The sequence below is a fragment of the Ciona intestinalis genome, chromosome 12 (genome assembly GCF_000224145.3).
Source record: "Ciona intestinalis chromosome 12, KH, whole genome shotgun sequence".
Lineage (NCBI taxonomy): Eukaryota > Metazoa > Chordata > Ascidiacea > Phlebobranchia > Cionidae > Ciona > Ciona intestinalis.
In genome coordinates, this window is record NC_020177.2 from 4,910,696 (window position 1) to 4,938,510 (window position 27,815).

At 34.3% G+C, this 27,815-nt stretch overlaps 5 protein-coding genes across 9 annotated transcripts in view; 1 reads left to right on the forward strand and 4 right to left on the reverse strand.

The window, feature by feature from the left end:
- LOC100180529 (putative deoxyribonuclease TATDN2) overlaps window positions 1-1,676 on the reverse strand; it is a 4,785-nt gene extending 3,109 nt beyond the window's left edge. The window contains exons 1-4 of the mRNA XM_026837081.1: window positions 1,649-1,676; window positions 1,276-1,431; window positions 895-1,013; window positions 583-693 (exon numbers count right to left, since the gene is read on the reverse strand). Of these exons, the coding sequence (XP_026692882.1) occupies window positions 583-693; window positions 895-1,013; window positions 1,276-1,431; window positions 1,649-1,676 (414 nt within the window). The remainder of the gene's footprint in view (window positions 1-582; window positions 694-894; window positions 1,014-1,275; window positions 1,432-1,648) is intronic.
- Window positions 951-3,123, reverse strand: LOC113474740. Of its 2 annotated transcripts, none has more exons than XM_026837077.1 (6): window positions 2,941-3,123; window positions 2,545-2,648; window positions 2,004-2,241; window positions 1,683-1,731; window positions 1,276-1,392; window positions 951-1,013 (listed from the first exon to the last, which is right to left on the reverse strand). In XM_026837077.1, the coding sequence occupies exons 1-4, from the start codon at window positions 3,071-3,073 to the stop codon at window positions 1,724-1,726; spliced, it is 483 nt and encodes a 160-aa protein (XP_026692878.1). In that variant the 5' UTR covers window positions 3,074-3,123; the 3' UTR covers window positions 951-1,013; window positions 1,276-1,392; window positions 1,683-1,723. The 2 variants fall into 2 exon arrangements, with proteins under 2 accessions (XP_026692878.1, XP_026692877.1); XM_026837076.1 differs by having other exon boundaries at window positions 1,276-1,431.
- On the reverse strand, window positions 3,123-5,215 carry LOC100175001 (probable RNA-binding protein 18). Its single transcript, XM_002127388.5, has 4 exons — window positions 4,993-5,215; window positions 4,623-4,749; window positions 4,337-4,512; window positions 3,123-3,932 (listed from the first exon to the last, which is right to left on the reverse strand). The coding sequence occupies exons 1-4, from the start codon at window positions 5,112-5,114 to the stop codon at window positions 3,743-3,745; spliced, it is 615 nt and encodes a 204-aa protein (XP_002127424.1). The 5' UTR covers window positions 5,115-5,215; the 3' UTR covers window positions 3,123-3,742.
- Window positions 5,216-5,429: 214 nt separating this feature from the next.
- LOC100185192 (solute carrier family 41 member 1-like) lies at window positions 5,430-12,567 on the forward strand. Of its 2 annotated transcripts, none has more exons than XM_026837065.1 (8): window positions 5,430-6,256; window positions 6,664-6,771; window positions 7,199-7,415; window positions 7,793-7,920; window positions 8,833-9,005; window positions 9,531-9,742; window positions 10,173-10,324; window positions 10,677-10,742. In XM_026837065.1, the coding sequence occupies exons 1-8, from the start codon at window positions 5,681-5,683 to the stop codon at window positions 10,707-10,709; spliced, it is 1,599 nt and encodes a 532-aa protein (XP_026692866.1). In that variant the 5' UTR covers window positions 5,430-5,680; the 3' UTR covers window positions 10,710-10,742. The 2 variants fall into 2 exon arrangements, with proteins under 2 accessions (XP_026692866.1, XP_002122052.1); XM_002122016.5 differs by lacking the exon at window positions 10,677-10,742 and adding an exon at window positions 10,961-12,567 and having other exon boundaries at window positions 5,434-6,256.
- Window positions 11,091-27,472, reverse strand: LOC100180484. 3 transcript variants are annotated; one of them, XM_026837041.1, is made up of 22 exons: window positions 27,331-27,472; window positions 26,400-26,593; window positions 25,818-25,965; window positions 25,340-25,485; window positions 24,671-24,757; window positions 24,127-24,240; window positions 23,418-23,573; window positions 22,912-22,994; window positions 21,520-21,653; window positions 21,045-21,190; window positions 20,605-20,703; window positions 20,156-20,287; window positions 19,657-19,808; window positions 19,094-19,262; window positions 18,649-18,738; window positions 18,236-18,337; window positions 17,751-17,885; window positions 17,360-17,493; window positions 16,835-16,961; window positions 16,509-16,602; window positions 15,954-16,182; window positions 11,091-11,179 (listed from the first exon to the last, which is right to left on the reverse strand). In XM_026837041.1, the coding sequence occupies exons 1-21, from the start codon at window positions 27,335-27,337 to the stop codon at window positions 15,968-15,970; spliced, it is 2,664 nt and encodes an 887-aa protein (XP_026692842.1). In that variant the 5' UTR covers window positions 27,338-27,472; the 3' UTR covers window positions 11,091-11,179; window positions 15,954-15,967. The 3 variants fall into 3 exon arrangements, with proteins under 3 accessions (XP_026692842.1, XP_026692843.1, XP_002122177.1); XM_026837042.1 differs by lacking the exon at window positions 27,331-27,472 and adding an exon at window positions 27,116-27,133; XM_002122141.4 differs by lacking the exon at window positions 11,091-11,179 and adding an exon at window positions 12,971-13,947 and having other exon boundaries at window positions 27,331-27,467.
- Between the last annotated feature and the right edge of the window lie 343 nt (window positions 27,473-27,815).

Below are 27,815 nucleotides of genomic sequence, written 5' to 3' on the forward strand. Positions count from 1 at the left end.
CTACTATCTAGACCCCACTGAGGCTGTTTATAGACTCTTAATAATAGAGATTCTATTCTATAAGGGTGAGGTCTTCAGTGAAGCACACCTGAGACCTGGGATGTTTATTACCCCCAACACCCAGGGTGCTACTATCTAGACCCCACTGAGGCTGTTTATAGACTCTTAATAATAGAGATTCTATTCTATAAGAGTGAGGTCTTCAGTGAAGCACACCTGAGACCTGGGATGTTTATTACCCCCAACACCCAGGGTGCTACTATCTAGACCCCACTGAGGCTGTTTATAGACTCTCAATAATAGAGATTCTATTCTATAAGAGTGAGGTCTTCAGTGAAGCACACCTGAGACCTGGGATGTTTATTACCCCCAACACCCAGGGTGCTACTATCTAGACCCCACTGAGGCTGTTTATAGACTCTCAATAATAGAGATTCTATTCTATAAGGGTGAGGTCTTCAGTGAGGCACACCTGAGACCTGGGATATAGGTCTATCACCCCAACACCCAAGGTGTTATACTACTGGGTAATATAGTTAGGCACTAATAAGACAGCCAATACAATCCATAACCAAACCTTACCTTCATAAACGTATCTTTTCTATAATCACTGAACTTATTTCTATAGTTGAGTCTTTTGAATAAAAAGTCAATGTGGCAGTGTGTGTCTATGAATGGGAACCTAGATGTCATCTGTTTTAAAACATAACAATAAATGGTAATAATTTTAAGAATAAAAATACAGTTAAATTTTTACCAGCAGAAACAACCACCCACAAAGTTACATACGTGGTAACTCCTAATCAGACAGCGGTGTATGAAACAGAACCCTCATGTTATATTGACTATTGTTGCCCCGCCCCGAGGAAAAACAAGTTACATTGGTTGATTCACCTCCTCACAAAGAACATTCCTCACTGAGTTCAATCCATCTTCATCAAATTTATTTCTCAAATTAAATTTTAACTCGTTGGAAATTTCGTATGAACTTGAAAACGATCTTCGTTTAGAATCTGAAGAAAAATGATCAATGTTTTTAGTTAAATTCTATATAGTTTGGTAAAACAAACTCAATTACCAAGAGCCATTCAATGACTTACTCTAACATTTGGAGTAATAAGCCAACTTAGTCAAAAATTTCAGGCCCCATGGCATGTCACACTGAAGGTCTTTCCATTAATATATATAAAAACTCTAGTATGAATACTAATATTGTGCATTGTGCAACCTACTACCAACCCCATAAACCAACCCATCCTCTGCGCCACCACCTACCATGCACTGAATATCTTGGTTTAACCGCTGAATGTGTTCCATCCGGTCTGCTTCTACTTAAATATGACCCTTGAACCCGTGATCTTGTGTTTTGATGACGGGATAATTTATTTTCATCTAACGAACGATTACAATCGTCAAACCTTCGTGTGTCGCCTGTTTGTATCAAAGTTGTATTTACATAGATTTTCATTAAATTTCACATAGATTTTCAAACCTGATTAGTGCATTGAATAAATGCTTTGAAGTTGGTTTATATTTACATTGAATTTCATTAAAGGTTGTCCATTGCCAGTCGTACAGAAAATAACCACAAAAGTTACACAAGTGGTAGCAGTTAAATTTACACACATTACAAACATATATATTCCACCATTCTTTGCACCCTGCAGCATATCCATACTCACCAATTATCCTTCTTATCCGAACAGGTGATTCATCAAAACTTCTATCTACCTGGTGGGATAAACAACATTAGTGTCCAACTTAACATATCTATATTATATAGATTTTTTATCACAAATTAAAACGTTTTTCTGGTAATTTATCACAGTAGCAATAGTGGTTAAAATACCTGGACTCAACCCACAATCTTTAGAAAAACAGACACAGTAAAACTTATATTATATCTATATTTTTACGCTGGGTAGCAACACCAGCAGAATACTTTTTATACATCAACCATCTAATACTACAAAAGTAGAATACCCTGTGTATGATGGACCAACCTTTTCTTTCCTCCTTCCTCGCCAAAGATTCAATCATCGATTTATTTCCGTCCTCCCTTTGTCTCCGCGGCAACCGATCCCATTCCTCTTCAGATGAATCATCGCTATGGCAACATCCGATTCTCTCACTAGGTGGTGATGGGGAGCGCTTACGGATCTCGATTCTTCTTCTAGTGTTGCCAGGTGATTTTTCCGAATCATCAGTGCTTCCAGATGATTCTTCACTTGAGGAATTTGTCTGGAACAATGAATTGCCTGAAGATAAGCATTGGAGGGCTTAGGGATGAATTTACAACATCTGATGCAGTGATGCGGTACCTTATGGGTTGTCCAAATCTTATATAAAAAAACTCCGAAAACAATTAGTCACTATTCCTGACATACGAGGTAACCCATAAGCAGGCATGTGGTGTACTGTGTATGAAACAGAAAACTTATGGTATATCGACTGGCATTGCTCCACCATGGTTTTTAAACTTTATAAACTACGAGTACTTTAGATATTATTTCGTATTTATACAGAGTGAATTATCCATCTTACCCACTGTTTCTTTTTACTTTGTTTCGATGTAGAACGATCATCATGGCCGAGGTAAGAGAAAACTTTATGTTTGATGTTCTTAATAACCATTGATTGAGACTTTTCTACAAATTATGTAATAACTTTATATATTTCTTTGAATACGGTAGCGAAGATGAAAAATATATAAAACCAAAAAGACAAGATATAGCGACAAAACAGCAGTTGTTAAGCTAAAAAACAATATGTTAGATATATATGTATCAGAACAAATTTTTAACACTAGAAAAAACCTGCTTTTAAAACATTGTAACAATTTAAAGTATTATTGCACAAAATAGTCTGTATAGTTTGAATACATAAGTTGTGATTATTTAAAGTTTAAAATGAATTAAGAATTTGAATTAAACAATGTACCTTTGTAGGGGCTTGGGCTTCTGCGGGATTTCCTTCTTGATGTTGAAGAAACAGAACTTCGTTTTCTCGATTCTTTACGAACAGATTTATTTTCCTTTGATTTACGTTTGTATCGAGAAGTCTCGTCATCCATTGTGGGTTTAGTTAAAATATAAAAAGTTTCGCTAAAAATTTATTAAAGCTGGAAGAAAATATTTTCATCAGTTTGCTGCAGTGATTGAAAGTAAGAGGTTTTATACAGCGGTTAATATGAGACATTGTGAGTTTTGAGTTGGTGCAATACAGAAACACTTGTATAGTACAGCGTGGGGTAAGATGGATAGCGTTAGTACATAATATATCCCATGTTTCCCTAACATGTTTTGAACATCTACACCCAAATGATGATTTGATTGACAATAAGTTACAGATATTTATCCAATAAATGCACAAACAGAGTATACAGTTTGTGTAAAACTAAACGAGAAACAAATAAAAAAAAATGTGAGGTGAAAGTTAAGAACAGGTTAATATGATATCCTAATATAACGCGTTCAACTTTTATCTTAAACCATCATATTTTCTGGTTCCCTCTTTGTGGGTTGGGTTGTAGTAACCTGGTCTAAATCCCAGGTTCCATGTCAGATGCTATACCCATATAATTGATAGTCAACCATATAGAATATGCACGTGATTGATTGACTGTTGGTGATTAAATTCAACTTTTTTCACATAGGGCATCAGAAGGTATTTCATAGCCTATATATGCCCCCTATTCAGCTATATACACAGATATCCATTGACCAATATACTTAATGGGATGCTATCTTCTTCTCCTAGCATTAGATTTATTATAGGGAAAGTTTCTTCTCCTGGCACGCTGTTCTTCAGCTGCCGAAATATTTTTCTTGGCTCGTTGTAACTCAGGGTGAAGTCCTAATGTTGGTTGGGACGTCGACTCAGTGTTTTGCATGGTTGATAATTTCTTCTCGATGGATTCAATCATTGAAAGTCTATAAAGATAATAAAAAATGATATTACCGAGAAACAGAGATTTCCTCAATAGCATATAGTAACTGAAATGGATAACCGTATACATCATCTGTTCTGTTCTAATAACAAGCAGAATCTAAGAAGCAGAATATTGAAAGTGAAAACAAACAAATGTCATTTTATGCTGTTTGCAGAAAACTGTAATATAAATATTAGCACAAATAGATAAAATGAAATGAAATAAACAACAGGTTTTGCTACAGTACAAAATGAAACAAGAATGTAGTGTTCATTAACCTATTTGGTAATTATTCTCCCATATTTAAACTGAATACATGATTACCTAACATCCAAAATTAGGAACAAATGCTATGCAAATTGTTTAAACAATATCTGTATCATCACGAATGTAGTAACAACACACCTTGCGTTAGAAGAAGTAGGTTGCATTGATGGGACAGCTAAGTCAGTGTTTAAACTAATATTAGTTGCTGGTGAAGGTTTGGTCGGTATAATGGGCTGTTCGTGCGCCCATCGCGCGATTAACTTCTTCGATAAAACTTGTTTACCATTTAAAATTTTAATCGCTTTCTCTGCATCCTGAATTGTAAACAGAAAATATTAAATGATGACAAGTGGTGTCAGCTTATATTTACAAATTTATATAAAACCTGATCCAGTTTACACATTTCTGTGTTTAGATACTTTACCTTCTTAGTTTCAAAAGTGACAAAACTAAAACCTCGAGACAACCCAACCATAGGTCCTGCTTTATGGTAAATATAATCAAGGTCTTTAAACTTCCCAACTGACTTGAGGACTTGCAGTAGGTTGTATCTGGATATAATGGGGGAATATTATGGACTAAATCAATAAATATTACAAAACATACAATTAAATTTACTTTTTAGCACTAGTGAAGAATCCTCCGGTACATACAGCAGATTAGGCTGGTGGAAAGTGTTAGAGGTTGGTGGTTAGGGGTTAATGGTTATAGGGGTTAGTGGTTATCAAATAGTTTTTTTTCACTAGGCTGTGATAGTGTGTGTAATGTAGAGTGTATATAAGCACTAAACTTACTCGTTCAACCCCGTATCCATATTCCCGATCCAAATACGATTTTCATCGCTTGTTTTTTCGCTTTCCAGCGGTACTGGTTCAGATACTATTTCTTTTTTAGCAGGAGTAAATTCAGTTGTCATGTCAGGATGAAAATAATGAAGAGAAATGGTTAAAATTGAATATTTAGCATCAACAAAACGTAACGCACGTTGAAAACCCGCCTGCCTACACTGTACAAAGGTTTTTTTTGATTAGTACAGTAGTTACAACTGGGTACAAATTACCGCCATTTGTGATATCGAATATTCGGTAAAAGTATTGTTTAAACGCTTATATTTTACCATATGGCTACTTTTAATTTTATCAAATAATTTATGATCAGGTAAGTCACAAAACCTAAAATTTATAACAATTTAAAATTATTTTTAAGACCGTTGTTGGTCCGCTACACCGTACACCGAGTAACTTTGTATCTTGCGTATTTGGTGACGTCATGATCAGCTGATTACGTGTTTTCCAAGGTTGTTGGTAAACAGAATAAATCGTAGTAAAATCTGGATTGTTGTCCAATGGCTGTAGTTTTAATCGGTTTTATTAAAAATCATTGTTGTGTTAAATTTAAACGTGAAAATGTAGTATTCGTCACTAGAAAGTTGTGAATTACTCAACCGTATATTTATGTCAACATTAGGTGTATAGAACACAAATGAACGATAATTCTGTTATAACAGCGCATTCAGACCAAAGCGGACTTCGAAAGAGAAAAACTAAAGCGGAAGAAACGAGTGAGATGGTGCCGAAAGCACACGTTGATGTTTTGTTTGAAAGTGAGATTTGCTCAGATGGAAGCACAAGTAAAATGAACAAACAAAGTAAAAATTACGATTTAGAGGCAAAAGCTTCATTAAAAGATGGACATACTTCAGAAATAAACTATAAGACCACAAATTTTAGTGAAGAAACTTCTTCAAGTAATCATATACACCATTATAATGAGAATAACTCTGTGAATAATACAAGGCATATTCATCATGGTGGGACGAATAACTCCGACTCTGATGCCAGTGAAGATTTCTCTAATGATAGAACTGCTTTAATTTCACCTACAAGGTTGAAAGCGAAATCCAGTGACCACAGAATGGTTGACTTCGATAACCTTAACATAAATACTTCGACTACAAAAAAAGAAAGTATTTGTACAGTTGCTATGCAGATTATGTTCCCGTTTTTAATGGCTGGTATGGGAATGGTAGCAGCTGGTGTAGTACTTGATAAAGTACAGGTAAGTGACTTGATTTTCTGCCTTTTTTATTCACAGTTACAGGTTATTTTTTAGCTTCTTGCAACAGGCTTCTTGATTAATGTGGTGAATGCAATATACTTTGGCTCTGCTTGTTTGTATAGACACCTAACAGCAGGGTAAAATCTGGGGTGACATTGTTAAAATACAGTTACACTCATGGTTGTCAAACCTAGGAAACCTCATTGATTAATGTGGTGAATGCAATATACTTTGGCTCTGCTTGTTTGTATGGACACCTAACAGCAGGGTAAAGCTTATTTATTTATAAAACTTAGGTGCTGAATGTTTGATGTCACGTTTGTTTTAAAAGTTCTGGTGACCTGTCCACTCTAAATTCGCTTGTATCTATATATGAAGTAAAATTAATAACATCCCGTGTTCTCCAGCATTGGAAAGTCTTTGAGAAAGTTCCAGAAATATTTATCCTCGTTCCAGCTTTGCTTGGATTGAAGGGAAACCTTGAAATGACGTTGGCGTCCCGTGTTTCTACCTATGTGAGTTATATACTAATACAACTATATGTACATATAATCATATTTTTACTTGCCATTCACCAGGGTTTTTAAATAACTATCATTTTTTGTTGTCTTTTTATTCATGTATGATGTATAATTATGTTCTTTACTGTAAAGAGGCAAAAATATGTTATGTTTTTATAAGCATTTGGCCCAACATTTATTCTTTATTGTTTCTACCTTTAAAAAATGTTATGAACCAAGTTCGAAAAATAATTGCAGGTTTTGTGTCCGGAATGGCTGTTTTAAAACACAAGTTTAATGGCCTGGCAGCAACAACCTATAAATGGTTGGCATTAGGTTATTAATGACACATACATATACTGTGGCTGCCAGGCATATCATACCATATGCTATACTGTTATTATGACACATATATTATATACATATATATTCCACTTACCAGGCCAACAAAGGAATGCTTGATGATAGAAGAAAGATGATGAGCATAGTATGGGGTAACATGGTATTGGTGGAAGCACAAGCCATGGTGGTTGCTTTCCTTGCTTCACTTGTAGCTATTGTGTTTGGTTGGATACCTGATGGCAAATGGGAGATGAACCACGCCATTATATTGTGCGCTGGAAGCCTCTTAACTGGTGCCATTGCATCATGCTTACTTGGTAGGCGAACATAATTTGCTCTGTGTAATGATATACATGAATTAAGAACTTTATACCCAACTTAAAATACAAAGCAGGCAGGTACACACATAGTAACTTGTACACGTACACTGTCGTTGTTCCGCCAAGCGAGGATAGATAAACTATATTTATAGAATATATGTAGAAGTAGTCTGAGTGTTAGGGTGATGGAACCGATAAACAATAGATGCAAGGATAGTGACACATGTCTGTAAAAACTGATTGGTGTGTTGTATCTGATCAATATAGTGCACAAAATTGGAAATCAGGCCCACCCTGCCACTCCAGGTTTCGCTCCCATGGCTAATTACAAGTGTTTTGTTGCTTGATTAATAAAATCAATATTTCCACTTCAGGATTAGTAATGATTGCCGTCATAATTGGCTCGCGAAAACTTGGAATTAATCCGGACAATGTAGCGACGCCTATTGCTGCCTCACTCGGTGATCTCATCACGTTATCACTGCTGTCAGCTATTGTTAAAGTAAGTTCCGTATGTGATCGCTTGTAATGGTCATAAATAACATATTTGTTTTCTATACAACTGGAACCTGTATAATTGAAAACATATATTTTTGGGGAAGTTTAAGTACGTTTTTTTCAAAACAACTTTAGTATACGTAATGATAGTAAGAGTTTGTACACACATAAAATGTTTTTTTTCTAAAACAGCTCTTTAATCATTTATTTGCACATTCTGATAAAGACGACCTGTATAAGACAATGATACGGCCCTAAGCAAGTAAATGTTAGAAAAGCTGTTTTAGATAATCAGTGTAGAGTAGTCTGGCAGTAACAATTTATAAACAAATAAAATATGTTAATAAGTTTACTCTGTATATGTTTCTGCCGTTCTGTATATATATATATATATGTGTGTGTTAATTTATATGACATAAATATGTTCTCACTTTTAACGAATAAGTTAATTCAAACATCACACCTGTGTTTGTGATGTAATAATAACTTCAAAAGTTGTGTGAGTGATTAATTGATAAATTGAACAATCATAAAGCGAGTGTGTTGTAATGTTGGCTTGAATGTAATTATACCCCTTGAATACTTTAAGCTTTGATAATTAATTCACAAAAGCGATTCTAAATTACACTTGGAACACTTGTATTCTATATTCTATATAAGTGAAGTCCTGTAACAAGGCATGGCTTTAGGCTAGAGTTGGCCCATTACCCTAACATCATGTTACATTAAGAACTAGGTTTAATAACACCTGTTTTATAAATATTGTTTAATTTCTTTACAAACTGAGCTTAAATTTAGAGCCCGTTGGTGTATATTCCAATATATACTTTACTTAAACCCATCACCATTTAGATGTAACCTGCTTTATAATTATCTTGATTGCTATACAAGATAAACCATGCTTATAATTCCTTAGGGTTTGTTCTTTGTATTAAACAATCCATCTACATCATGGATAGGACCTGCCATAATCATCCTATTCCTATTTCTCACCCCAATCTTACTGTGGTTGGCTCATCGTAATGAATACACAAGGGAAGTGGTGAAATATGGTTGGGAACCCGTTATTATGGCTATGGTTATAAGCAGGTTGGTGGAGGGTTTGTGGTGTTTAAACTTGAAGTGTAACAGGATATCATGATAAACTTTTATGTACATATTGACATTATATTCTGATAATATTATTGATGGTAATATCTAATATGTATATATATACTTTTTTTTAGCAATTTCATAAACTGGGATATTGTTACAGCCCTTCACGTGTGTGAAGTGTACCGAAGTCCTTTTTCCTACGTTTATCCGACGTATCGTGTTCGTTTGCCCTCTTAGTTTACCGCTCGCAATAAACCATAATAATGCAGCTGTTACATATGTACATATATATTGTTATGTGTGGCCGCCAAACTTTCAAGACCCATGGGAGGCAGGGATAGTTAGACACACATTTTTCTGTAAAACAAATCTAATTTATTGGTTGTAATGTTTACTGACTAATGCAGTGTAGAAAATCATAGGGTAAGCATGCCCACTCTGCCACCCCAGGTTTGGCGCCTATATTCTTATAACATATATATTCCATGACATCATACATATCTTTATGACATCACACAGCACTGGTGGATTCATTCTTGACTTTGCTTTGCTACAAAACCCCGGTGTTGCTGTGTTTGCCCCAGTGATTAATGGTGTGGGTGGGAACTTGGTAGCTGTACAAGCAAGCAGAATATCAACACATCTACATAGTTCAGGTCTTCCATTAGGAACCTTGCCACCTTCAGAAGCCCCTGGCTGCGTCACGCCCTGCTATTCATTCTTTGGCTCAAGTGAGTATCATTCTAACAACCATGGTTGCATAAAACTGGGAATGTCACAATAATTTCCCTTTTGCGATTTTTAATTATGTTGAACTTCTACCACAAAGCTTTGTCAGTTCGGATGCTATGAGCCCCATTTTTCTTTATGAATATTTCTTAAAACAAGCATTTTTTGCCGTTTTTAATTATATAGCTTAACTATTGCTACAGTACAGATGCACCAGACAAACTCTCTTCTATTTCAATATTTTCACTTCCTTTTTGAATCTTTTTTACATTGACTCCTTTAACAGATACCCTGTGTTGCTTTACCCTTATCCACCACACTAATAGGTCTATACAGTTTCAGTTAAAACTTTGTAGTGTAATACACAAGTCTGGCATAGGTGTTATAGCAAGTATATAAGAAGCTTAGTTTTCAAATTGAACCCTTTAACAGATAACCCTCATGCTGGAGGTGCAAGGGTCATGTGGTTGATGGTCATTCCTGGTCAACTTATATTTCTACTAACTATAGAACAACTACAAGCTGGCCATACTTCAATCACTCCACAGTTTGTGGCTGTGTATCTTCTAATATCGCTCATACAGGTGTTTATAAATCTTTAAAAAGTCATTGTTGTATGACAGTTTAGTATGACAGTATGACAGAACAAAAGTTGACCTTTACCCAATGATGAACCATCACATTAAACTGTCACACAGCAATGGACCAGACTCTCTCCCAACTAAGTTATAGTTTGTTGTGTTGGTAAATATGCTATGTGGTTGGGCACTCGCATTGTAAGCAAAGGATATCCGAGTTCGATAGGTAGGCAAATGTGTCCTTCGTCAAGACCAAATAAACATTCCTGCAATGCCGTGGTCACTAAATCTTGGTTTAAAGATTATTTACATTATGATGGCCGGTAGCAGAAGTAACAGAATACGCGATTGTCCTTAGGTTGCGATTCTACAATGTATACTGACTGTATGATATGTATTGTGTATATTATAAATGGATGCAGAACCCTTGGTGTTACTAACATTATAATATAAATTGTCCATAAATCCACATAAACAGCCATAACACCAAAAGTCAATATTCCAACACTCACTTTAAATAGTCCGTCAGTTTGCGATTCTGCTCCATGTTTGCCACATGTACAAAATATTAAAATATATATTCTCTATAAATCCAGCCAAAATACCAATATTTCGTCACTAACCTCAAATATTGGCCTTCAGGTTGCGATTCTGCTCCATGTTTGCCAGTGGTTGGTGATCAGGTTATGGAGGAAGGAAGATGATCCCGATAACTCCGCGATCCCTTATCTTACCGCGCTCGGGGACCTTCTTGGGACCGGGTTGCTCGCTGGGGGTTTTCTATTTCTATGGTTGGTTGGTGACAGGGATGCAGACGTGGGGGATAAGTAGGAAGGGTGTTGGGGTTATGAAGCTGTGGAACTTTGTATTAAATTAAGAAGATGTATCTGCAAGCTTGCTTAAAATCTTCAGCATATGAGTTTAAACAACGTTGGATCTATCAATTTAACTAAAGATTTTTTATTTAAATCTTTAGTCTTTATCATTCTGTAAGAGTCTCGTTTGTTTTAGACTTTGAACTTTGGAATGCTAACATCAATATACATTGTGGTCAAAGTTAAATACTCGTAGTAAATATGACATCATGAATTTAGTTGTTTCCAAAACCATGTGTTAATACATGTTTGATAAAGTAGTTATATATGAAAATGCTATATTTATTTTATCAACTTTCCTAAACTACAGTTAGCAGTAGAAACATAAAAAGATAAGGTTGCTCAAAGTTATACGACCTATTTTTTAGTTATACGCCACCAAAGAATGAATAATGAGATAAAATGCTTTAGAAATTATATGTTTAGTGTAGCGCCCTGTGAATAAATATTAAACTTAATTTCAAAGCCATTTATCTCATGCTTTATTTGTATTGGCGTGCCTATGCTTTCAAGCCTATCAATTATAATATATTGACAACCAAGTTATAACTTGCATGAAAAAAATTTTCAATTTGAATTACTGTTTTTTTAACCTTTTTTTTCAGAAATATTTTTCAATCTAAATTAACTATTTTTTTTCAGAATACTTTTAAATCTATTGTTTAATTAGTTTGTTTAAACCACTGGAACTTATTCTGTAAGAACTTTAACAGTTTTGCCTTCCTATATTACCCACTGGTATATAAGCTTCATATAAATTAAAATACATATCTATGTTATATAAACAATATACAACTTTTGACAAAAAGTATTTGTACAATATTCTCATACAATCCTTCATTTCATTATTTTGCCAACATGACAATTATTTTGCTGTTGTTGTTTCCAGGTATAACATAATGCAATAAATAAGTAAATAGATCTTCTGGTTAAAAAGTAAAACACATATGCTTTTGTTTTTTCAGAAGAGCTGATCACTTATATATTTACATTTCTTCTGAACTTTCGCTAAAATTTTTTGTATAGAAACCAACAATGAAGATTAACACCTTCCATTTTACCGATCTACTATAAAAAACAAGTAAACTTTGTATATTTTTTTTCTTGGTAAAGTGCAATATTATCGGTGGCATGTCTCGTTTTGATGCAAAAAAACTTTCCCAAAAAATTTGCCAATTATAACAATTTAGAAATTATTAAAAATACTTTTTTAAAATTTTGCTAATTATGACAATTTAAAAATTATTAAAATTGTTGTGCCTTTTTGTTTATCTGCACTAAGTGTATTACGTTTTTAAAAAATATTTTTTTTGCGGAATTCTTATGACCTTAAACATTGTTTGCACAGTTTCAATAAAGATTTCAAAATATAAATTTAAAGTTTTATTTTCAAGAGAATTTATTTACATCTTCAACAATGTTAAAATATAAAGGCAATAACACAGTATAGTTAGTAACACACATGTTGTATATACACCTTATAACAATTACATATTGCAACTTTGTTCAATTCCAATGCCTTTCCCAGAAGAAATTTTCTGTCACCACAGTGAGCCTTGAACCTAACCCCTCTTACTTACAAGTCATTATACATCACACTATTATGTCCATGGTGGTATCAAGGTAATAGAACAACTCTATTCTGATGCCCATGGTATGCTTTGCTGTAGTTTATCCATGTAGACTAGAATACACTAATAAGTCATTACAATTTTAGTTGGATATTTGTTGTATAATATATAAGGCTGGCATATTATGGCAAGTAGACAACCTGCCATCAACTCTAATTAAGCATTGTAGCTGTTGGAGGTCTTAGCACAGATTCCAGCAAAGCAGTTGTTCCAGCTGTTGGTTCATTACTTTGTAAAACATGGTTGAAAACATCAGGTGTTGACACGAATCTCCTACCAGGTTGCAATCTTCGCATTGTTATCGCAAACTCTTCGCTACAAGCTGCGGCAAGTGAAGGTAAGTATACCGGTCGTGGTCTGGTAGTTCTATCATATTGCGCAAGTTGGGAAAATCGCATTTTTTCGAGAAGTACAAGTCTTGCTCTCTCCACAGCTGTTTGTTGTTGTTGAGTGTTCCTGCGTCTCACAGGCAAAACATTAACTCCAGTCTTTCTCTGTAAGTTTCTATTTCTTATTTTCGATGTTAAACTGTGAGATTTTAGCACAGGTCTATTAGTAGTAAGGCAGTTCACAGCACGCTTGGTGTCTGGTTCGGGCAATGTTTTAAAACATGGTTTCAGAACTTGGTTTAAAGGTTCAAGTCTTGAATTGTGGTAATGATCACTTCTTGTAACATCAACACCTGTGGAAGAAATTCGCTTTTTCTTTGTTAAAGGTTTAATTGTAGGCAGGATGACTTTGTTATTTTCTGATGGATTTAAGTCCGGTAGAAGAAAAGAAACATTCCTTGGTCTGCTATCTTTCTTCTTCACTTGATCCTGCCTTTCAGATCTTCGGATCGCTGATACTGAACTCCGGACTGCACTGATCAGATCCTCCCATGATGTCCTCGCATCTCTTACATCCGGACTTCTCTCCTCCAGGTAAAGGATCTTCTGGGAGGCACCACCGACTCCAGTTCGAAACGGTAGGATCGGATCAAGAGGTTTCTTTGGGATTAAAATTTTCCTCCGTTGCAAAAAGTCCTCGGACTTCTCTTTCCTCCTCTTAAAATAAGATCCATGAGAAGCGAGAGGGTCTAGATGTGTCTTGTTTTGTCTTGCTAACAACATATTAAACAAATCTATAACAAAATTAAACACAATACAGATTAGATATCTCCTAGAACTTGTACGTAGTTGAGGTCCTACATAAGCCATGTCTAGGAACCAGGGATTCAGGTGGCCCAATTACTTCTAATAACTTTAAAAGACATTTATTTAGGTTGAGCGACCGCACTCATTTACTCCCAACTAAATGTAAATATGTTTTAGCAACTGTTGTTCTGTCGCTATATCCTGTCTTTTCGTCGTTAAACTTTAAAATAATTCTAAATCTTCATTACCGAAATCCAAGAGACAAATAAAGTTATTATTATTATACCTCGAGAGTGCACATAAAGTTCTCTAACCCCTAGCACTGCTGCCAATCTCCTACATAATGTTTTTAAAACATGTTTTATCTCAAGCCTTTTATCCATTCAATATAAATCATTGATGTCTACTTGCCGATAAACAAGTCTGGTTGTCAAATACAAAGTAATTGGATCTAACATCAAAAATGAGTTTATAAATAAGTAACACAACAACCCATATGATGTGTGAGTTAGTATGGGAGGTTCCATTATTGAGAAGTAGTCAGGAAGTGTAGCTTTGCTTTGTTCCCAACTCAAATATCATGTACCATGAACAAAGCATTACAACTACCGTGTATTGTGAATACTTTGATACACGGTATAGTGTTGACGTATTATACAACATGGAAAGGCTGGCCAGCTGCTGTATCAATCCAAACATAAATTTCAAACCTGGGTATGTAGTTTTCCACATATTGTAAGCTGACTTCAAACAATGAATAAAACACTTCATGTTTTGCCAGCTGACAATGTGGGTTTGTAAATTAAACTAAACTATGTCGAATATTCAGTTTATCCTCGCGTGGCTGGGAAATGACAGTCGTTATCACATAGGTTTAACACCTCGTGCCAGCTTACGAGTTATTATGTATGTAAGTGGGTTTATGAAACCAATTCCTTTCTAAAAATCTTGCTGGACCTTATCTAGCATATATTAACTGTCACTGCCAGGAGTATCTTATTCTAAAACAGCTTTTATGCTTAATGATTTTAGTACCGACGTTATAACATCGTGTACATTCCATTTTTCTTGTATATTAATCTGCATAACATTCGCTAAGCATTTGTAAACTACATACTGATATCATACTCTTATTAATCTTTAACAAATAATAAATCTTATATTAATAACCTTAATATTGAATTATCCAAACATTAAACCAAAGTAAAATAATCAATAAATCTTATTTTGAGTGCAAGTTTGCGTTAAACAAACTTTTCCACAGCCTTGAACTTAAATATTCAGAAGTTATAAATCCATAACTTCTGGTGGATAAACATCATCAGCTGAAGTGCATTGAAGATATTTTGATTAATTTCCACTCAGAGTATCGATCCATATGAGTGGAACCACTTGAGTGATAATTAAGTCAGATATTAAAAAGTTTGGTGAATATTATCGACATATTATGAGGTGTGATGTACATGTTATGCTCATGTTGCTACCAAGCATAATGTTATTCAAATAATTCACTAACTTTTGGCATAAAAATTAACAAAAATTATACAAAAAAGGTCTGTTTGAAAAGTCCTGTATTTTGGAATAAGAAAAACATTAATTCAATAAAATCTTTGATAATTTTATGCCGGAAAATTTGTTTTTGGAATTTAGTGTAAATGGCTTACTAAAATATTCTGTTCTTGTACTTAAAACCTGGTTAATAGAAATAAAAAAACATTTTTCTCATATTTACTAAAATAATGTGCAAACGTAACAAAAGAATAAGTGCAAGGAAATAATTTGTGTGAAAGAAAAAAGGTGCAAAAACATGGTCAGTTTTAATACAAACATAACAGTTCATATATATTTGACATCTGACATTACTAAAAATGGTTTTATTTAACAAAAACATTTGAATTGAAAGCAGTTGTGTCATATATATATATATATATATGGGCCACAATGTTTGTGTTGAAAATAACAAAACAAAAAAATTAAAGAACCAACTACTTACTTCCGTAATGTTTATTATATATCTATGTCATGCGGATGTTCACGAGCTGATACTCGGTTCAGGAAAGCTTTCTTCCGCTTTTTGATTGGACGAAGCTTTTGTGGGCGTGGATTTAAACCGGACAATCGCGCGGCTTTATTTTGTCTCTTTGTATTCTTACCACCAGAGGTCTCCCAGTGGCGGGAAAATTCGGAAACCAACTTCCTGGTTTCAAATTCAGAGGTTGAACCTGGGTGGACGGGGTGGTTACCTCATGCTCAATGTCGAGTTATTATAATGAAACTGATTTATCTAGGAAACAGTTGTTGTTATAACATGGGTGTTCTGTTTATACACCTCATACCTGTTTACGAGTTACCATGTATGTAACTTTGTGGGTGATTGATACTCACAGAGTGGCAGCGTGCAGCTTTAAACCTGTAACCTCTTGGCCAAAGGCAGGTTGTAAGTATTGTGACAAGGGCAACAGACTTAACATAGGCGTCATCTTATACACCAGACACACATGTTGTATTCACACATGAAGTAATATGTTTACACAAACAATCCACTTACAGCAAGCAAGAGCATCCTTCACACAAAGTAGAAAAGTTTTCTGTTTCATCTTAGACATTTGCGCCATTTTACACAGGAATAATTTGTTCAGGTTCTGTAGATTTACAGAATCAAATATATAAATTGTTAAAGCGTTGAAATTAAACAATACAAAACAAGGAGTAGGTTGGGGTAAGATGGTGTTTTTACTCTTGTCACATATGGTAGTAAACAACATTTAAAGAATTATATTACTATACCCATCAAAAAAGGAAAAAAAAAGAAGAAAATGTAAAAACAATTAACATAAAACAAGAAAATATATTTTTTATCATATTTTAATTTACCCAAAGTTGAAATCCGAGTTTTTCAACAAATTTAATTTTCTGGAGAAATATTTCCACGAACTTCTCTTTCTCCCATTCCTCCTGCTTTGTTTCTTTCATTCTCTCGACACGAGTTTGCTTCAACAACCTGAACAAACATAATTAAGTCAGTGTGTAAGAATGATTGACAAGAGTTAAAAAGGGGTAAATTCGTTCACGTATATATTGGGTTAAATGATTAAATGTCACTTATTTATCTTTGCATGGCGGGGCAACCACAGTCGTTATAACACGGGTATTCTGTTCCATACACCTCGTGCCTGCTTACGAGTTACCACGTATGTAATTTATTTATCCTTGCATGGCGGGGCAATGACAGTTGTTATAACACGAAAAAGTTGTTATAATACAAAAATATGTTTGTATTAGTTATTTTAAACTAATTTTTCAGCAACACTTTACATACAATAATATATTTATTATGTTTAAATTGTTTATTTATATATAAATAAACAAATATGTTTTAATTATTTTAATGTCACTAACTTATCAAGTATGTTCCCCACAGATAAATCATCCCCTCGGTGTCGCAAGAGAGCTGGGTTTCTCGTGTTCTTAGACACTTGATCAAATTTCTTGGTTTCTATTTCGTGTTGTGCTTCTATTCGTTCTTGTAATAACTGGATGCATAATAATGTGTTACACCTCATGCTCACTGTCAAGTTATACATCTTCTTATACATCCGACACACATGGTGTATTCATACACCTCATGCTCACTGTCGAGTTATAACATGGCTGTCTTCTTATACACCAGCCACACATGGTGTATTCATACACCTCATGCTCACTGTCGAGTTATAACATGGCTGTCTTCTTATACACCAGCCACACATGGTGTATTCATACACCTCATGCTCACTGTCGAGCCACAAACCTGCATAGAAATCTCATGTTCTTGTCGTAATTGTTGTTCCACATCAATGACTTCGATCTGGTGTCGTTCGAGCAGATTGCGGATAACATCGGAATCTAATTGTCCGAGTTCTACAACTTTTTGAACAATGGAAATCTGATAAAGACAATGAAAATAGAAATAATACAATAATAGCTTTTATGAGTCTGATACACCTCCTCTATTGCTTGAATTTTTTACTGAGCTATGTGTTTCAGTGATGGTGCAAATTTCTTTGTTTGTTGGCCAATGTTTGAATGTTTTATTCAGGCATAAACGTAAAGTCATTTTAGTGTAAACAGTATGATACAGACGACCTGTATACCCTTAATAAGATGGCATACCATTGGACATAAGGTAAATAAAATGCCAAATGATCAATATTCGACCTAATAATAAGCAGCAACAGACTATAAATAGATATATTTATTACATCACAATGTAAACAACCCAACCAGCAACCATACTTGTAAATAATTGTTCTGTTCTTCCAGTTTCAACATCGCTGATATTTCATGTTTTAAATTCAATACAAGCTTTTCCGACACTTTTTCCACCACTAGGATATGCTGTGGAGCAAGTTAGTTAAAACACGGTGATTAAAAATGACTATACTTGTATTTTGGCTTTTTCGTCAAAACATCGGCCAAGAGCAAAAATACAAGTATATTATGACTAGCAGCAAAAGTATCTAAATAATGACCATACAACAATTAAATAAACTAAAAACGTAATACAAATATATTTCATGAATGCAAGGTTTGGGCAGATGTTAGAATTTTTGATACAAGTAAAGAATCCTTCATTAGACTAGCGTTAACAGATAGTAGCATTCTTCACTAAAACACAAACATATCCAGATAAACAACAAACAACATACCAGTAAATGAGATGCAGTAGCATGTTCTGTGTCGTACAAATGTCTAAACTTGTCTAAATGTTCATTTCCAATGGCAGCCAGTGATTTCACCTGTTTATTTAAAAAAAGTTGATAAAATCATATTCTATATTTAAGTGGACTCCTGCAGCGTGGAAAATGATCACCTGTTTATTTTAAAAAAAGTTGATTTAAAAAAAGTTGATCATTTTCTACATTTAAGGGAGGTCCTGCAGCATGGCATTATTTAAATCCTAGGTCCCATGACGTACCTCACTCGGCTCACTGTAGAACCTCACCCATATAGAATATAACATACATATACAATATTGGGGTAATGGGCCAAACTCTGTTAAAATCTTAGGTCTTAAATAAGGACCTCCCAATATAGAACAGAATTCAAATCTGTTTGCAACAACATATAAGTTAGTGTTGATCCTTATCTCACCCTCTGCTCTTCATTGATCTCCTCCTGCCTCCCATGACACAGATGTATCACTTGTGTTCGGATCAACCTCGCATCCATGATCGTCATGATGCATCTATGATAAACATCACATGATGATCCCATCATCTTTATCATAAGTTCGTGATCTTTCATGATGAGCTTCTCATCTCTGGAAAAAAGAAACTTACTCTTATTTTTTCGTTGTACATTACTTTGTCTGACAGGTTCTGTATCAAGCATAGCAGTCATCTGAGTGATGAATGCTGGTGTTGGGCGAAGCTACAGGTACTACAGTTTAAAGGAATGCTCGTGTTATCACTTCAAATACAAGTAAATAGAATGTTAGGAAAAAAGTAGCGATAAAACAAAAAAGTGGTTAAAAACATGCTACATGGAAACTAACTGAGTAAAAATGTCAAATAACTCAGTGACTTAACTATGGTTGCCACTTCCATGCCCACAGTCGAGTTGCTGAAGCTATTGCAGTGTGTTTGAATAAGCACTAAGCGGACATATTTAATACTTGAACTATAAAACAAAACTTTAAACCGCAGCCCACATACTCAGGTGTAAGGTAGATTTGCATCGTGAAGAACTTTGAAATATGATTTCTATGAGCTGCATCGACCGTTGATAAACTCCCCAACATTGAAAGTTGATCGTCGAACACCTTTGTTTGGCGTTTGTTCTTCTGTGTGATGTCATACTCAGCTTTCTGTGTGTCACAATGGTTAAACAAATGTAACACGCCAGTGACTGTAGTAGCAGGTAGCAACACTATATAGTCTTTAATATTTGCATGACGGCGGATATATAACATATTATGACTTTATGACATATTATAACTGAATTAGAAGTTGAGAAGTAATTGGATATTGCCGCTAGACTTAACATCACATTAAACCTTAAGTTTCACATGTTGCCATATGTGTCACTATATAAGCTATATAATTGTACTATATGTATGTGAGGTATCCTAATATACTGTTTCAATGTCAAACAACAATTCCTAATTACTAAACCCACAAGAGAGTTCTAATATACATCATATCACATTCAAACCTTCATCTTTCCATCCATTTCCTTGGAAGCGAGATGAACCTCTTCTTCATTCAATCCTCCCGATGTTTCAATCATCCTCCACATCTTTGTCTCCTCTTCCTTGCACCGGGACTCAAATAATAATCCTCGTCTCTGGAAAAATAAGCTGGTTGTGAGGGTTTGAATAATTGTGGATGAATTTATGTTATTTATCCTCGTGGCAAGGCGGCAATGACAGCCTTACTATATCATGTAACATGATACGACATTTGTTATAACACGGATGTTCTGTTTCATACACCCCTACCTACTTGAGTTACCACGTATGTAACTTTGTCGGTGACTGTTTTTTCATATTTCGTAAAAATAATTTCATGAATGTTACTTATTTCAACAGGATCTTGTTTCATTTATCTATGATCCATACACTCATACACACACACAAATAACTCTGTACATTTTAAGCCAACCTTTTGTAATTCAGCAAGTTCCACAACTTCCTGTTGATTCGATTCCTCGATTATTTTCGTTTCCTCATCAAGAAGTTGGAAGCAAATATCAAAGTAACCCTGGGTGTGGAAACATAGATAATCTAAAACATGAAGCTACAAGTGAAAACAGTCACAAAGCATAATTCTATCATGTACTATATGGGTGAGGTCCTGCCATGGGACTTGGGGTTTATATCTGAGTTGGGCCATTACCCCAACATTGTATATGCACATTCTATTCTATATGGGTGAGGTCCTACAGTGAGGCACGCCAGGGGACCTGGGATATATATCAGAGTTGGCTCAATTTCCTATCCACAGAGTGTTCTATTCTATATGGGTAAGGTCCCACAATGGGACCTGAAAATAACGCAAAATAGACAGCAACAAACTAAAATAACAACAACACAAATTCTCACCTCAATAAAAGATGAAATATTTTTCTTTTCACTTTTAACAAGGTAGTTTCGTAAAAGTTTATTTTTCCTTATGTTGAACTTTAAAACAATCTGGTCCCAGTGATCTCTGGAACTTATTTCTAATCTTTCTCTTGCTGTTTGGAAGCCTGTGGAGGTAAATGGATTGGTTAAGTTGCAATGGTGGCTTATTATTGTAGCTTTGGGGCTACGAAAATGTATCATACAAAAACCAAGTTTAACCAATATTGTATTAGAATGAATGAATGAATGTATCTTACTTTATCCTTGGTGGCTGGAAAACGACAGTCATCATAACACGGGTATTCATACACCTCGTGCCAGCTTATAAGTTACCATGTATGTTACTTTGTGGGTTATATATTTCGCCATGAGCCGAATCTGGCCAAATTCTCTGATAAGCACCTTACCCATATAAAATAGAATTCAAAACAGAATCCAGTAAACCACCCCCCACCTTGTTCCACCTCGTCCACCACAGTCTCCATGTTGTCTCGTGTTTTCACCCATAATATCCCCGTGTCATGCTCCGATATTCTGCTGATTTCCGATAAACGCTGAATCAGCGATTTGTAATAATCGCATCGAACTCTGAAAAAAAGTTTTTCTTTTTTTAGTTTAAATTGAGTTGATTTTAATTTCTGATGCTCAAAAGGGCAATGCTTGGATTTGCTAAACTTGGGGTGGCACTGTTAACCCTGGAATTAATAATATAGTAGGGTGGGGGAAGATGGGACACTATTTCAGTCTATGTTTTCAAACCATTTGGTAGTAAATTAAGAACATTTAAATAATGATAAAACCGTATCCTCACTACTCCCATAGACCGTTGTTAATTGTTTAAAACACGATCAGGATATTTGGATATTATGTGCTAAAGGTGTTCTATCTTACCCCACAGTACTATAACTTAACTGTTCAAACATTGAAATATTGTTTGCAGAGAAAATATTGCCGCATGCAGAGAAATTGTATCCACGCACAGTTATTTGACCTTCTAACCGCACTATAAAAGTTATGATTCTTTATCACAACAGTTTGATACACCAGTGTTTTGATAAACTTTGTAGGAAGTTTAGTGTTTATTTATGTGGTTTGTGGGAATTTTAACAATGTTTTTGGTCTTAGTGATCTTTGCTTGCTATTAAAATAACTTGTATCAACTAATCCACCAGACACAACATAAACCGTTTGGTATTTGTTAGGGTAATAAGGGAAACTTTGGCCTGAATACCAAGTCCAACGGCGTGCTATGTCATATGACCCCAGCCATATAGAACAGAATCAGTTGTTTGTTAAACATTGGCCTATCCAAAAATACACACAACACATGCTGATGCTTTGTAACTTATAACATGTGCGACGTTTTCCATAGATATTTAACAATTCAATGAATACCATTGAACACATGGCGTGGAGTTTCCATATGAAACGGAAATGAACCAACACTTGCGGATACTTATTTGCATATTAGACCTTGTTTACTTGAGGTTAAATTTCAGCGCAACTAAAATATTTTTCTTGGTTGAGTAGGTCATTAGAGCTATTTATATATTAAGAATATTAACGCCTATTTTTGCATTTTTTCCTAGATTTACAATTCAGAATTCAGATACCATAATGGAATGGGATACTGGCTAAATAACATGCATATTGCTATTTCCTATAAATATGTGTTTCTCAGTCATACAGAATAACAATCACCCACAAAGTAACATACGTGATAACGTGTAAGCTGACACGAGGTTTATCAAATAGAACACCTGTGTTATAACGACTGGTCTGTCATTGCCTGGCCTTCCCAAGAACAAATAAGTTACTTTAAAAGATACCAACAAAATATTCAAACCTGAACAAATCACTTGTAGTTTGCTTTGAGTTAAAGTAAGTGAACATAAGAAGTAAATCATGTCGACTTCTGTCCGTCCATTCCTGCACGTTAGGTATTTGTTTAAACGTTTCTTCTAATTGTTTAACATTCAATTTTATCATCCCATTTGGTAGTAAACAAAGAACATTCAAAGAAATATAAAACCGTATCCTCACGACTCCCATAGATCGTTGTTATTTGTTTAAAACATGATCAGAATATTATGTGCCATAATGTATTTATGATTGTTAAGCTATTTTAATGGGCCAAGTGTAATTAGAATTTGAAGTAATTTTAAAGCATTATATATAAGTTAAACTAATGTCTGCATTATAAACTGGTTTGTTGGTATTTCACATTTTGCAAAACACATCACACAAAAACATATCACCTTAAGTTAGCTATGGGTGAAACTGTAATTAACATTTTCACTCAATATTGTGTGCAAAATTCAAAAACAATTTCTTTATGCAAAAATAAATCACCTTAAGTTTATGCTCCAACCATCGGTTAACATGCAGCTCCACCATAAGAAGTGACTTGTCCAAACCATGTGTGACATCTTTACATTCACCATCATCATGGATATATTCAACCAGTTGTTCAATGAATGAAACATAAGATGATCTGTATTCGCTAACCTATGTTTAATATGCGAGGGTAAATATATCTAAGAAGAGAAACTCAGATACCTAGAAGAGAAGCATAAAGGCAGCTGTACACAGTATTCAGCATGCGAATTCGCTTGCGAAGTCGTATGCAAACCAATTACCGAGTTCCGCATGCGACAGCGAAATCTGGACAAAACAGACAAAACGGACAAATTCCGGATACTGTGTACAGCCACCTTTAGTGTTAAAGTTTTATAAATGCAGGAAAGGCAGGGATAGTTAGACACACAATCCTGGAAAAGAAGTCTAACTTTGGTTGTAATTGTCATGTTTACTGATAAACTCAGTGCAGAAAAAATTCCAGGGTGTGTCTGCCACCCCTGAACCAGCGCCCGGGTTTAAAAGACAACCAGTTAAGTAAATAGTATTTAAATAAAAGGGTTATGTCTGATGATCCACACACTGCAATAGCTTTAGCAACACGACTGTGGGCATGGGAGTGCAGATCAAGAAAATATTTTATAGTATATAAGTTGCCAGATTATTTAAGTTCTAAGTTACCACAGTTATACCTATTACCTACCATAGTTTCAACATGTTGATTTGAAACATCATTCAACATCAAATCAACTTCATCGAGTTCAATTTCATTTTCATTTACTTTGTTTCGAAACTTGACTAAAGAAGAGGAAAATTTCTAAAAATAAAAAGCAGGAATTTATTCGTAAAATAAAAACACAGCACCAGTAAGTATCGTACATAAGAAGTTTTGGGTTAGTTGTACAGATATCGCAGATGCATTCCTTGAATGTTACTCACAATGATACAAAGCTTGTTAAAACTCTGGTATGCAAATAACTTGCTCAAAGTGTTTTATCAGATTTCTAACCTGCCTGGCAGCAACAACTTATTTGTGTTTTAACAAAGATTACTTTGCCACTATTTCCCATGTACATTTTAAAATTAGGAAACAGATTTTTAACAACATAACAACACCTTTTAAATTGATCTCTTTGATCACAAAATAATATAAAATTAAAACAATAAAAGAAATATAAAAATGTTTTATATGATTTTTGTAGGTACATTATTTATCTATTGTTATTTCATTGAAAACTAAGGTTCACCTGCTGCACTGTTGTAAGAATGTGAGCATGTTGTTTAACATTCAAACTACCAGCAACTAAATATTGATCCAATACAACTTGAAATACCTGGGATTTGTATTAATAATCATATTATACGTGTTGACTATATGTAAGCATATACAGCATAGCAATATACCAGTCTTTCCACTATATTTTATGAGTATTATGATACTTGACTACAAATTAGGTCATGCTGCTTAACACGCATACATGATAACTATGGTTTACATAAAATATATCTTGGCAGTGTAACTATGGACTTATACATTGCCAATTGTTTGTAGGTTACTTATCTATACAGACACAAAATAATGCACACTTTCTATTAATATACCTACATAAACATAGGAACCAAACTTTAAAAGCAGGGTAGGTAGGATTAGTTAGACACGTATTCCTGTGTAACAAATCAACTTTTTGGTTGTAATGTTTACTGATTAATGCAGTGTAAATAACTCTACATTAGACTTGCCCGCCCTGCCACCCAAGGTTTGTTCACTATGTTGATATACATTTAAACAAACTATAGTTAACACTGAAATAATGGAAAAGGTGGTGCGACATTTCACGCAAGACATCCATAACGTTACAACTATGACATATACTTGATACTAACATAATAGAACCATCTAGTCAGCATATACCAACCTTCATCAAGCAAGTATGTTTCATCACCCACATATCTGTTGCTAGCATTCGCAACTCGATTAACTTTCGTTCAAACAATTTCAAAACCATCTCGTCACTCGTGGAACAACATAAAACATCAACCAAACTTTTCGACATAAATTTACCTAAAAAAAGGAAAATGGGAATTATTCTAAACATCCAGGTATAACGACAAAACTTTTTAAAATTCAGGGGAGGCCATAGTTAGACTTATAATGCTATTGAATCAATTTGGTCAAGGTTTACTGATGATTGCAGTGCATAATAATCCTGCCCACTCTGCCACCTCAGGTTTGGTGGCTATGATCCAAGCACCAGACATAAAGGAATAGTTTTATACATATCTAATAAAATCCCACAATTGTCCTTTATTCATGTTTAAGCCATTGTTAAAAATTGAAATGTTATGTTAAAGTAAAATTTATAAGGTACTTATACTATCTACAAAATATGTTACTTGTTGTATTCTGATTATGTTCCAATTCACGTTGGTCAGATATGAACAAACGAGTTTGTAATTCATCTTTATCTACAACAGGTGCATCTGTGACATCATAACCATCATTGTTGTCATCATATAACATATTATTGTGGCCACCATTTGTCTGGAACATCATAATATTAATATTTTTATTTTAAGTATTTTTTTTTTTTTTTTTTTAATATTTCAAGGTACAAATTAGTTTGATACCCCCAGCCATGTCTTTACACACATTTTTTCCAATTACGTAGTAATCTGCTTTAATTAAATATTTATGTCATTGCGTTAAAGAAAAAGATAATGTTATTATATGACAGCTGCATGATTGAGGTTGTTAAACTTGTCACCAAGTTTTGTAGGTGAGACAAATTGCCAATCATTGGATGGCCATTGAATAGGTGTCATATTTTAACGTTTAGTTTTTGCACAACAACCTGACTGTTGACATGGGAGTGGCAACCATGGATAAGTCACTCGAAAATATAAATGACCAAAAGTCAAAACTCGTGCCTCCTTTAAAATCATAGTAACAAATACTCTACATGATACAACACCCACCTCATTATCCAGTTGCGTAAGTTCAAAGTTACTTTTATTGATTTTAAACTTTCTTTTCAAAACATCCATACAGAAACACTTGATAAAGAGGAAGCCGACGATCAAACCAAATATTCCAGCGATGGCGCCACCAATTCCAGCCACTAGTGGGGGAAGTTTGAGGCTGTTTGTTTCAATATTAATGACGGTACAATCTGGTGGAAATGAAAATTTCATTATTTATTAATATGTTGCAAAAAATAATGCCTATAAAAATTTTGCCATTGATTTTTAATATAGGCATATGAAACTTATCGTGATTTACAGTTTATTGTTAATATTTTGCACATTATTTTTGGTTGTCATTTAGTTTATATTGGTTTATGTTTAGAACATTGTTTAAAAAAAAGCATTGAATAGCTTATATTATTTCACAAGTACAGTAGGGTATTGGTCATACAGTGAGTCAAGCAAACTTATGATTTGTTTACTAGGATTTAGTTGCGTGTGCCATAATTTCTTGTGAGCTAATTATCACGCAACGAAGCAAAAGCAAAATGTTTGCCCTTTGCATAAATAGTTTGCTATTTAACGATTCACTATTCCTGGGGAACAAAATGGTGTTTTACACATGTGTATTCTTGCCAGAAACTGCTATATTCCGCAAGCTGGATGTGCAAGCAATAATAAGACAAAATGTTTTTTCTGTTCCAATGCAAACTTAAGAATAACCTTACTGTTTTTGTACAATCACGGTATATTGAACAGCCTATTTATTTTTGTTGCTGATAAAATTACTATTAAAAGAAAACAAACAGATGATGTATATGACTGTATCATCTGATTTATGATAAGATAATATGCTAAGATGATTCATTGCAATTTGAGCAATATCATGAAGCTATCATCAAATTTGTTTGTTTATATTCCAGTATGGCTGAACATAGCCTACCTGTCATGATTATTTGCTTTGGTGATTAGATATCTTGCAATTCAAAGTTGGAGTTGCAAATATAAAACAGTTCACACAACTTTTTTAATGAAAACATAGCTTTTTTTGTTGTTGTCGTTAAACATGGTGCATATACTTATGCTGTTAATGGAGTAAATATGATTAGTACACGAGTGAAAAACATTTAATGAGGTAAAAATATACAATATCTTGATATTATATTGCAATTATTTAATCTTTTATGTCTAAATATATTAAAAATACACCAAAATGTAACGCGCGCTTTGCCAATACGAACAAAACCGCAAATTGTAAAAATTGTGACCACTTGGGGCGCATTGCTATGGCTATTTGATTTTGTTTACAGTGGTAGCGCTAGAGAGTATAACACGAAACGTAATTAATGGGCATATTTTCCGGTTTCTGACAAACATTTCCGTTCCAAATTACTTTTTAAACATTCCGATAATGGTACTCCATGCGGT